This window comes from Varroa jacobsoni, unplaced genomic scaffold, assembly GCF_002532875.2.
Source record: "Varroa jacobsoni isolate VJ856 unplaced genomic scaffold, vjacob_1.0 scaffold_595, whole genome shotgun sequence".
Classification (NCBI taxonomy): Eukaryota; Metazoa; Arthropoda; class Arachnida; order Mesostigmata; family Varroidae; genus Varroa; species Varroa jacobsoni.
In genome coordinates this window covers 48,595-60,198 of record NW_019213497.1, presented here as the reverse complement: position 1 = coordinate 60,198, position 11,604 = coordinate 48,595, and the positions used below count along the sequence as shown (strand labels likewise).

The window sequence follows — 11,604 nt, the reverse complement described above, 5'->3', positions numbered from 1 at the left end:
TATATATATGACTTACGAGCTTGTACCGAAGCTAGTACATTCGCTAACCCGTTTTGTCTAACTATATACGTACATATCCGTCATATATATATGTAGTCAAGCCATTCTGTAACTGCGAGAAGGGATGCATGATCGGGGGTGTAGCTTTGGGGCTATGGAGGCGAGCAATTCTTCAATGCATCTTTTATTAATCGCAAAACTAACAGGGTTTTGCTTAGTCAAATCTCAAACGTAGCTTTCAATATCGCTAATGTTTATCATCTTTATCCTGAGATGAGACATGAAACAAGATGAAATTTTACTGAGCTGTACTAATAAATTTTCGATTCGATTCCTTCTCCATGATTGGACATGGAATAAAAAAATTATAATTATCTCAGGATTTCTCAAAGAACATGGGTCTCTGAAGAATGGTACGTTCTCTGAAAAGTGAACAACTACGACCGACCGTTAATACTTCGAAAGCTTGGAGGAAGTACTCAGCCAATACTACCAAGTTGAAGCCGTGACTGATAATGTTTTTACTTGCAGATACTATAGCTATGTAGATCTAATCTTAACGTTGAGCTAATCTTGTTGTATCAGTCGACAACTGCGTGCACTAGGACCACGTAATTATCTAGATAGAGCATCGCATGTCCGTGAATGTGTTAACGATGACGAACAAAAAGTCTTGTGGGTAAAAGGACGGGACATAGTAGGACTCCGACTCGAGTCGTTTGCTACTATTTCTGCAGAGCCATTGCAGGTAAACTAGTTTCGCAACTAGGCGATTGCAAAGTTATATTTGAACGAATAGTATTCAGAAGCAGTCTATGAGGTGAAAGAGATTTAAGGCCAATCGAACACGGCGTTGATACATCGAAAAACGTTCCAGTACAATTCGAATGTATTGGAAAATTCAAGCGATTTCCCCTGTGGTAAATAAAATGTAGAAAATGCTATAATTTATAAACTTGGAAAATGGTCAGCCACCGGTTAATAACGACCGAGTTCCAATATTTGCCTGAATCGATGAGGTCCAAGGTGCATGTTTACTATCAGGAATACCACGTGTACATGTACGTGTATAAACCCAACCACTGAGGCCAGAAAAAACTGACGAATGGAGGAGATAGGTGATTTGTAACAACAAGAAGAGAAAATAAAAACGCTAGACGAGCAGATACACTTTTTCGACGGTAATATGTGATTTACATTTAGCTGCCAAGCTCGATTATATCGTAACTAACGCGTAAGTGACGTCGTAACTAAGCTTAGTACTAAATTAACTACCGAAAAATCCAGTAACGATCCGAAAAATATATTGATCATGTATACATGAAAAGACTTGATAGTGAGATGAAATATGGAATCCACATAAACGTAAATCCACATAATCACGTAATACTGCGTTACGATAAAACCGAAGCACAAAATGTTCATAATAGTAACAATAATAATAAAAAGCCTATCAGAATAAATGCTAGGTTATAAACAAATATGTATGATTTATCTTTTACTCTAGGACAAAACACAACATTGGTTGGTTTGTTCCTTCTCGTTGGATGTAGAAGATGGACTCACTCTTCTTGGGCTTTCTTTCCGAGAAGTATCTCCGTCCGAAGCCGAGGCTCTGGCTGCGCTGTTCTTCCGCATCTGATTGGACAATGCGTTGACCCAAATCGTCATTTCGTGGAAAACCAGGATTGGCAGTCAAAGGGCCATTTTTTCATTGTCGTTATAAACTTATTCGAGACAAAATTCCCTATTTCGTTGCCTACCACTTTAATGCTTATTTCAACTGCAAATCTAGGTCTGTTTTTTTTTCATTCTTTCATCAGGTTTTAAGGTTTCCGACACGAATCAAAAGAAAGTCAGTGATGTTAGTTGCATATCGTTATGGCTGTTAGGTGCACCAAAGGAAAACTTCACCGTGACCAAAGCGCTAGCTCATAGCACGTGGCAGAAGGTGCGCAAGCAGAAAAAAGTAGTCAGTCTAGCCCGTATGTTTGTCACACGTTCACGTACGCCTGCCAGAATTCGGCTTGACTAACCTTAAAAATGAAACCGCACCTAAATCTGGGCCAAAGGTCAACACAAACCCGGCATGAAGGACCTATCTGGCTTTTAGCAGAATCCGTCACTAAAGTCCATGTTTGGTTTTTTGTTCTGTATAGTTTACGTCGAGCTAAAGTCGGCTTACCTTTTAGCAATGGACAGGGGAGAGGGTTGACACGTATATTAAGGCGGCAGCCACATGTCGACTAGAACTCGGACGAAGATTAGATGAATATAAGCTTCTATTCATCTAATTCATTATATATTCACATAGACACGTGTTGAGGCTATACCATGTCGATTTAAAGACAGTGCATATAAGCTTATGGTTAATTACTAGGCCAAACAAACTATTTAGAAGGGAAAAGCTCTTCTGCGACGTCTGGGATTGGTACTATATACAACTGCTTGCAGTCTACTGCTTCGACCAACGTACACCTGGTCAAAGCGAGATAGTGGTTTTGAGAAAGGACATCACCTCGAGGGCGTATCCCAACGGGACGCTTTTTACGATCTCTGTGTGTTGATACGAGAAGTAAGCGATGAAATTTCTCCAGGGTAGCGGTATTTTCAGAATCAAGAAGGACATGTATCTAGAAACGTCTAGAGGCAGATAGAAAAACGCGTTTCAGTAGTAGCGCGGCGTAGGCAGCAGGAGCGATAGTGCAGGTGCTGGCCCCGAATGAGTCTGTGCAGTGTGAACCTACCCCTACAGTACAGATGTTTCCAGCATCATCAAATACCCTTCACCATTATTACTATTACCGCTGCTATTATTACCCGTCACCATCAGAAACAAAATCATTGATTGACCCGGTTTTTGTCCCTCAGTCAATCACAATATGATTAGATAGAGCGCGACACCACCACCAAGGTAAAGGGAAGAGAACCAGAATTCTTCCATCGTATTTTACGCTGTGGTTCTCGTGGTGAGGTCGCGCTTACCTTCGGCGGCCATGCGGGCCGACAGGGACCTTCGGACGCTGCTCGATGGTGACCGATATACTGGATCTACAACGTAATTAAATTCAGATTTACTTTGTCTTAGAAATAAACACTTTTTATCAACATATCTATAAGATGCTTGGGTAGAAACGAGAGACCTTTGTCTAGGAAATTTTGTCGTTATAGTCGAAAAGTTCCACAGAAGGGGAAGTGATTACACCTAACGCCTAACTCTTACCACACACACTTATGAAAACGATTCGAAAAAATCCGTTGGAACAAAAATAAAGCCTTTTAGGGTATTTTGACTTAAAAAGCTAGTTAATAGATATAACTTTTTTAGAAAACCTAAATCGTCGTTTACTTCATTGTTCTAGATTGTTGTGGTACATTGTACCACCTGGTAAGCATTCTAATTCACGTGCAAGTTTTACTTGACAATGCCATGCACAATAAGTAAATCAGTCACGATATTGAAATCTTGTGCTTTCGTAATAAGCGACCATTACCTATACACCCGTCTTTGAAACCTCATGACCAGAGCACAGTGTGGTAAGATGATTTCCATGCATCTGTGTGCTTATGTATGTGTGCGCGCGCGTAATTTAAGCTGCTATACTAGTTCGGTATTTCTTAGTAAATGTCTACTTAGACGTGTACCTTCTTCTGAAACGGGCGATTGAATGGGCGATCTATGAGCGGCAGGCGGTACACCTGTTGGAGAACTTTTTACTGGTGTTGAAGATAAAGTAGCTGCGGGAACTGCTGCATGCGCAATAGGCTCTTGCAGAAGCGGGCGAAGACATTCAGGGATATCGTCTTCAATGGGCTCACCGCGCATTTTGCGTTCGATTAAGGCGCGATACTCCTCTAGTTCCTGTAAACGACAAACAAAATTCGATATATTTTATCGGCAGGTTTCATCTGATTAATTAGTGACGGGACATCCAGACGTTCTTAGAGAGATTCCTATAGAGATGATAAAACATCTGAACACAATTGTTTTAGCCAGTATAATAGCACAATATATATTATATAGACATGGAACACCGACTAGTCAATATATTTATATTTTGGAAGAGTATTGACCGTTACTCTAGCTATATGGCTTCAAAGTCACGTCGTGTCGGTCGCCGCTGGTACTATATAGCTAGCGTTAGTAGATGTGCTAGAGCTGCTGGTATGTCCTTATTCAGATTTTAGATAGCTGAGCAAAATTTGTTATAGTCTTCAATTTCATTACGGTAAAAGCAAAACACTACTCAGGACCATATGAAACATTTGCTGTTCGTGGCCATGGCGAGAAAATAAAAAAAGGGAAAAATTTCTATGGCTTTCGTTCTAAAAACTTCGGTGTAAAAGGTACTTTCGTATTGATCGGCCAATTGTAAAAAAAAAAGTTAATAAAATAATTGCGAAGTTTGAGTAAGACCGACACATGAGTAGTCATGACATCGTCAGAAAACCAGACATCTACCGCAAAGTAGTTACTGATTCAAGGTTGTAACTTGGCTACAAAGAAACTCGATGTTGCGCGAGCTTATACAGACGATCGTACTTTTATTTAGAGAATTCTACGGAAGCGCAACGAAATTAAGCCGTTTCTAAAGCGATTGATTTACGAAAATATGCTTCGTAATCTGTGGCAAAACCTAGACTGACGCCAAAGAAAGTGATATTAGGTAGGACCAAGAAGGAATTATGCACTTTGAGTTGCTGCCGCTGCCTGGTAAAACGATTGATTTGGGCCATTACTACTATCAGCAGTTAACAACAACATAACAATTGTCCATTGAAAACAATTGAGCGAAACTAGCAAATAAATGGATCGTCATCTTCCACCACGATACTGTCAATTCATAGACTTCTTTAACTGATCACAATAAAAATTAAGAAACTACGCATGAGAAGCTTCCCCTAGAATTCGGATTTTGCATCATACGATTATAGTTCGTCACGGTCTCTGTGAAACTTTCTAATGATGTTAATTCAATTTTAATGGACAGATGTAGAAATAAAAATAAAAAAATTAAAAAAAAAATTTTAAATGAAAAAAAATGTGACAATTTTTCGTTAATAAAAAAGGGAAATTCTTTGCGGTTTTTGGAATATAGTGTTATCAGAAAAACGACAGAAGGCCATTGGTGAAAATTGCGCATATATAGTATATCTTTTGGTTAATGTATTATACAATAAAGGTAAAAAAGTGTCTGCAGCATAGCGATTCGGCTCCTTTATTACAAAACAAATGTTTACATTACATATCGAAGCCTCTGCACATTTCATTGAATTGACAAGATATTATATGAGCATGTGCGTACATTAAACAAATTTTTCGTTTATACATCTTCGTAATTATGTGTGTGTGTGTGTGTGTGTGTGTGTGTAATTAAATAGTTAGAAAAGTTACCTCATCTGTGATGCCGTCGAATGGATTCTTCTGGTAAACACTCTTGTATACCATTGCATTGTGCTGGAAGTCCCGTTGAATAATACCCTTTGAAGCAGCTCCTACTAATACCACGTTATCGCCACCAGATTGACGATTTATCGTGTCCTAATTTTATAAAAGTTAGTTAGTGGATATTAAGAGAACTTTTGCTACACTTGCTGTTATCATCATCGAGACGAGAGATCGTCAGAAATCAATAGTCCTTTGTAAACCTAAATCTAGAACAAGTTGTCGTATTATTATTAGGGAAAGGTAATGTATCAATATCATCACGTACCTGCATCTGCCTGATTTCATCCCAGGTGTAGCCTTCAAGGATGTTTGACTGAGGCCCTGCCGTCACCTTAGAGTTAAGACGATTTGCCTTCATCTGGAGAGTATTACAGAAGACGACAGTCTAGCATCAATATCGTTGTAAATTATTTCTTCTACCTATGAAGCTACACATGCACATAACAAAGGAAACGGCCAGTTTTGCGAGAAACAAACGTCACTATCAATACAACCAAATCAATTAGCCGCTGATACAATTCGGTGGAAGTGATGAAAAAATGTGTGATTTCGAAGGTACACAATACACTTCGAAGCATGAGGAAAAACCACCGAACGCGGTCATGGCAAAGCACGTACCTCCTTCTGCTTCCTTTTGAATTCAGCGGGATCAGTGTTAGTTGGTACAAACTGGTGTGAGCCTCCTTCGATTTTGACTACGGTCTGTTGATTTGTTCCGCCGCCTTGTGCCTGGCCCTCTTGCACCCACTGAAAGCGAGCGACGTTGGATCAGGATATGTCATCGCTAACCATTTTTCAAGCAAACCCCTTCAGTAACCCCAAGAGCAGCAACAAACACCTTTGTCACCAGTATAAACAATAACAATAAGATCCACCATCATCTTTATAACAATACTGCGACGACATTAAGGATCATAACAGCCATACGAAGGCAGGAACGCGTACATAATGCTTTACGAGTGAGTGTGGTCGTATTGCGTCCTGTCACTTAGTTCTGCTGCGCAAATGGAAATTGCCAGGACTACATCTTTTTTTTCCTTTTTTTTTTGTTGTTGTTAGAAATACGTACCCCGATCTAATTCGAAATTAGCAACTCTGCATTCTCAAAAGCTTTGAATCCAACCAACAACAGGACGGCAAACAGCCCGATATGAATGCACATGTACATTTATTACGACAGCAAGACCGTAGAAGGACTCTTTTTTTTTGAAGCAATTAAGAATGCAGTATCGGCACAAGGGATCATTTATAAGCGATAATGGACACATAAGAAGGAGCCCCTTAGCTTCTATACAAAATTCAAAGAAATGAAATATTTCCAAAGTACAATAAGCTGCTCGCGAGAACTGCAAAAGAATGCAGATTGCTTTTACAGCAACAGGAGATTAGTTTATATAACGAGGGACCGCTTTTCAGACGGCAGTATTTCTTGTAAGGTTCGGCGACCTCATTTCACGTCATCGAGCTATCGTCTGCAAGGGCAAAGGCAAGTTGTCTACGAGGACCATGATATTACGGCCTTGTTAGAAGCCAGACCCAGTTCCAACAGTTGACACACATGATTCTTCGTTTCTCTATCGTTGTTATCGTAGAAAGCAGCCAGCTCGACGAAAATAATAGTTCCTGTCGTACTTCTAGCTATCGTAGACTTTTTGTCCAGAGTGAACTTGCCCACAGTTGCAGTGCGTAACAACACTGGAGCATAACCAAAGGCGTATAAACCGCTTATTAAGGCTTAACACGAACAAATGGCATTACTTAATAACACATAATCCGTTTTACTTGACACTAGCTTTTCGCGTGCATTATTTATACGCTTGAATTAGAGCTCAACGCTATAACTTAAAATGATGATGAAAGTAAACACCCAAATTCATCAAGTTATTTTACTTTATTAATTATAGCGAGCCTTATCGCATCTTCAGTGTTTGTTCTATTTCTACGCTTTCTATGGTACTCGTATCATACAAAAATGACATAATTTCAATTGATTAACTTATCATTCGTTATGTATGCACTGTATGATATTGTATTGATAATTTCATATTTATCAAGCAAATTGATGATTGGCTATCATCCCCTTAATGACTCAGAATGTTACGTAGCTAACATCTAAAATGATGAATTTAGTTGCTACGAATAAAGTTCCGTAGGTAGCGTTCATTGATTGCCCTCCGGGTCCTTGTTAGACGACAACACATTATCTTCTTCTCTGTATCATCGTGCTATAGATAGAGATATCGGTTTGCTTGTATGTATGAGGTGTCTGCACGGAAGCATTCATACTAACACAACTACCAGAATACGATTCTTCTTCCATCTTTTTCGCAACATTTGATTTCATCGGCTGTAAGCCCTAACAGCTGCCATTTCACTGTCAGCTGGAAACCAATAAAACTATCTTAAATATATTTCTAATTCAATAAGAATCTAAAAGTATTTACAAATATAAGCAATAGTATGTCTGTCTATATCAATACGGTATATGGAAAAGCTTTTATTAACAATACAAGAAGCTGAAGACAAACCTTCAACCAAAAGACTGCCGTAAATCTTAAAGCGACAATTCGATCGATAACGTTTCATCATGCAGAGGTTATAGTGTAGCGTGAGTGTGAAGGCTTCTGCAGCAGAAAAACCGTGCTTTATAATTGATATGCTATGTGAAACTTGAAAGATATATTCAAAGGGAACATTTTAATTTATTATAGGGTTACTTCGACTGTTCGATATTTCACAATAGCAGTAATCATTATTTAGGCACACTAGCAAAAGTCACTTGCCCACTCTGGATATCCATATATATATATATATATATATATATATATATATATATATATATATATGCGCATTGAACTATGGCTATTTTTATTCAACTGCTACACTTATCGAGTAATGAACGGGACGGTTAGCGGTGCACTCATAATACTCTGCTCATAACGACAAAAACAGCTGGCAAAAGGCAAAGGTGTCTGCAATGTTAGAGAGTGACCGGTTAGAGGGTAAATTCTACTCTACGGCTTTGATCACTAATCTATGGGTGCAGTACATATTCCAGATTGTTGCTGACATATATGCATATCTATCCCTTTTCTTTAAATTCATCATCGTTAGGAGTTGCTTACAAGCCAGGAGAGCGTCTATATGTGGCAGTCTACCTAAGACCTCTCGCGGGAATCCTGCACCGAGAAATCTCATTGACCTCACTAAGAAACCTAGCCACTATGACAGATTCGATTATGAACAGAGCTTTATAATTAAATGGGGGCAAAACGTAGCACTTCTATAGTGGTATGCTGAAGCTTCGATATCTTGATGTCCGACAATCTGGATCCACTTAATTTGGGCAATTTTTTTTTAAATAGCCACGCACAAGGGCAAGCAAGGCAAATTGGAAAGCAAGTATGCCCACCCACACGCCGCCATTCTATGAATTTGCATACCAGATACTGTCTCTGAGGAGTATCTCTTAGTTCTACAATAACCAGGCGGTTCAAAACAACTCATTATAGTGGGCCGACCCGTTAAAGAACTTGTTAAATGAATACACTTTCTACATGCGTGCCCCGAGGCATTGCAACACCCACTAAAGGAAATTGTCCTCGAAAGCGTCAGCTGCCAACGAGTCACCTTAGGAATGACAATTCTAAAAACGATTGCTGGGACTTTGCGACCTAACAGAGAGGAATCTAATGGCCTTACAAGTCAGAAATGTACAACTATAACCCACATTTCCTGATGTCAGACCTACTACTAATAGTTCCACCTATATTCGGGTCAGTTCGGGCTATAACTTCATACGAAAGCAGCTCAATGAAAGCACATCAACAAACGACTCTGCCTGAATAAACTCAGTACACACGTTCGTCTAATTTTAAGAATCTTTTGTCCGCAATGCTTCTTCAACTCAGTTACTGGTTGGAGGAAGGTTCTATGCATTACTGTCGGGCTACATATCCGTTGAGGTAATTGAGCTGATTCCGCTTGCCTATTATCACATCACAAAGGCATTTGTCTTCTTCAATGAAGATCAAGGCGTTGCAAGTCTTTGAAGCAACCATGCATTATAAGAAGGTCGCACAGTGGGGAACTGATGGAGCATACTTTTGTTTTGCGTCAAGGCAGTTAACATGGATCATAGAAAAACCTGCCTGACTTCCCGTCGGTCAACTAAATTCGTATTATCTATTTAGACGAGGATTCTCTTGACCTACTACCGTTCAGCCTTGCCAATACTGAGCACGATCAATACACAATCGAACTTCTAATTAACTCGAGGCAAACAGATGTCTTACTGAAGAAATGAGCAGGCCTGCCATCTTCGATTCATGACAGGAGCCTAATTAGCAGCAGTTTGAGGTGGCCTCGATATCTGAAGCTGTTCCAGGCCACATCTATAACGCCAGAGTATGAGAAAGGTTTTCAGTTCGGTGTTCTGCGGGCACTTCATTCGGTGCAGGCGTGTAAGCTGGCCGCGAAAACAATGGCTAACGTATTCCGATATGGAATTTGGAAAAAGAAATTTGTTCGTATGAAGCGCGCTGTTTAGCAGCTATTTAAATCTATGAATCAGTTAGGGAGTTCCATAGAGATGTTAGCTTTGACGACATGAAAGCATGGCTCATATGCTTTCAAGTACGATGAAACAGGACAGCCTTTTCCCAGCTACGTCGGTTACTGCAACATTGACAATCTTGCAAATACGGCCACGGATGTGGATCGGGGATATTGTCATCAAAAAGTGACCCTTAAAATGGCACGTTCTCGTGCTTATAGGTAGATAAAACTCATTCACTTGGATATAGTGCAAATAGGGCCCAGGCCATGTTTCTTCTTTAGTAATCATTGTTTGAATATTGCGTTACAGGTTTCCGTGTTTTCGCCAACTACCGTTGACAAAAGGTGACGACTGCACTCGTTTTGTTTTCATAGCCTCACATTTTCACTCTGAGGTTGAGTTTTGAAAAACCAATAATAACCGATTAATGTTTTAATTGTCTGTAATTATAGATGGTATTTCCGTTATTGTTGTTGTGGCTGTTGTTGCTGCTTGATCGATTGCTGTTGCTTGTCGTAGTTTATTATTGTACCTTGGTGATTTTTCGAGGGTCCGCCGTCCCAGTTTCAAGCACTTCTACGCGCTGGTACGAGTTTGGCGAGTTAACGTAGCGCATTTTGTCCTGTGTCTTCTTCGCGTCGAGAAGCTTGCGAAGGGGACTGCAAGTGACAATCACAAGCAGCGATTAAATGCCAACATAGAGGTACATACAATGAGTTAGCCTTACCGAGTGAAGGATAAAATGTAGAATTCTTAGTGAAATCTTAGTGTCGTATGAGGTTGTAGAGAGGCACTTCCCAATTTGAAAGTTCAAAATTAATAATAATCCGTTGCCACCTTTAAGATATTGTTTGCATCATATCAAATGCTTTATACCAATCTAGAACAGACACTGTATCTTGAATATCTAACAAAAAGGGACAGTACATATAGGGAGGGAGCCTATATTTTAACAAAAAGTATTGTATGACTTTTATGATCGGCTGTTAAGTGCTTTTATGAAAATCATCATCAAAAATAGCACAGCCAAACGGTTAGTGACCACCTCTGAAAGCTCCGGAACTGGGGTACTCCATGTGTAACACGGCGATGAAGCAAACGAAAGAGTTCTAACCCATTTATGTAACTCAAACGCTCTGGGTGTCACTTCCACCACCGGCCAGAGCTCGCCGGGCCTGCCCAGCTGCTCATATTTCCTACTCTCCGTCCATATACATGTTTGCACAAAGGCACACATCTAGCCGCGCGCCCTGCTGCATGCAGAAAGGCAGTTATGTAGGTACACGATATGCTCTGCCCACTCTGCCTCGCCCTTTAGCCCTTTCTGTGTCATTGTTGTTGTGTCTATGCAGTCCGGCTATCTCGAGATCTCTGTGCGTGTGACTCGGCGCTTTTAACTAGCTTCTCTCCCATTTGGGCATCGGTAAAAGTGCTTGCTATAGGAGGTTCGAAGCTAGACAGTAGAAAGGGTTCATTCCACAGCTGTAACCCCCTTGCTACAAGGACCGCTCGAGTCTTCCGGGAACTACCAATAGAGTAAAAGCGATTCGAACAGCGAAGGCCAGAATACGCCTTATAAGCAAATTGGAGATCAACA

At 40.1% G+C, this 11,604-nt stretch overlaps 1 protein-coding gene across 4 annotated transcripts in view; it reads right to left on the bottom strand.

Moving 5' to 3' along the window:
* hts (adducin 1-like protein hts) overlaps nt 1-11,604 on the bottom strand; it is a 33,224-nt gene that overhangs the window by 5,055 nt on the left and 16,565 nt on the right. Inside the window, exons 10-16 of one of the 4 annotated variants that reach the window (XM_022835534.2) lie at nt 10,540-10,666; nt 6,068-6,196; nt 5,715-5,807; nt 5,396-5,542; nt 3,646-3,862; nt 2,986-3,051; nt 1,567-1,638 (exon numbers count right to left, since the gene is read on the bottom strand). In XM_022835534.2, coding sequence (XP_022691269.1) covers nt 1,567-1,638; nt 2,986-3,051; nt 3,646-3,862; nt 5,396-5,542; nt 5,715-5,807; nt 6,068-6,196; nt 10,540-10,666 — 851 coding nt within the window. The remainder of the gene's footprint in view (nt 1-1,566; nt 1,639-2,985; nt 3,052-3,645; nt 3,863-5,395; nt 5,543-5,714; nt 5,808-6,067; nt 6,197-10,539; nt 10,667-11,604) is intronic. The other 3 variants (XM_022835535.2, XM_022835536.2, XM_022835537.2) reach the window with 3 other exon arrangements.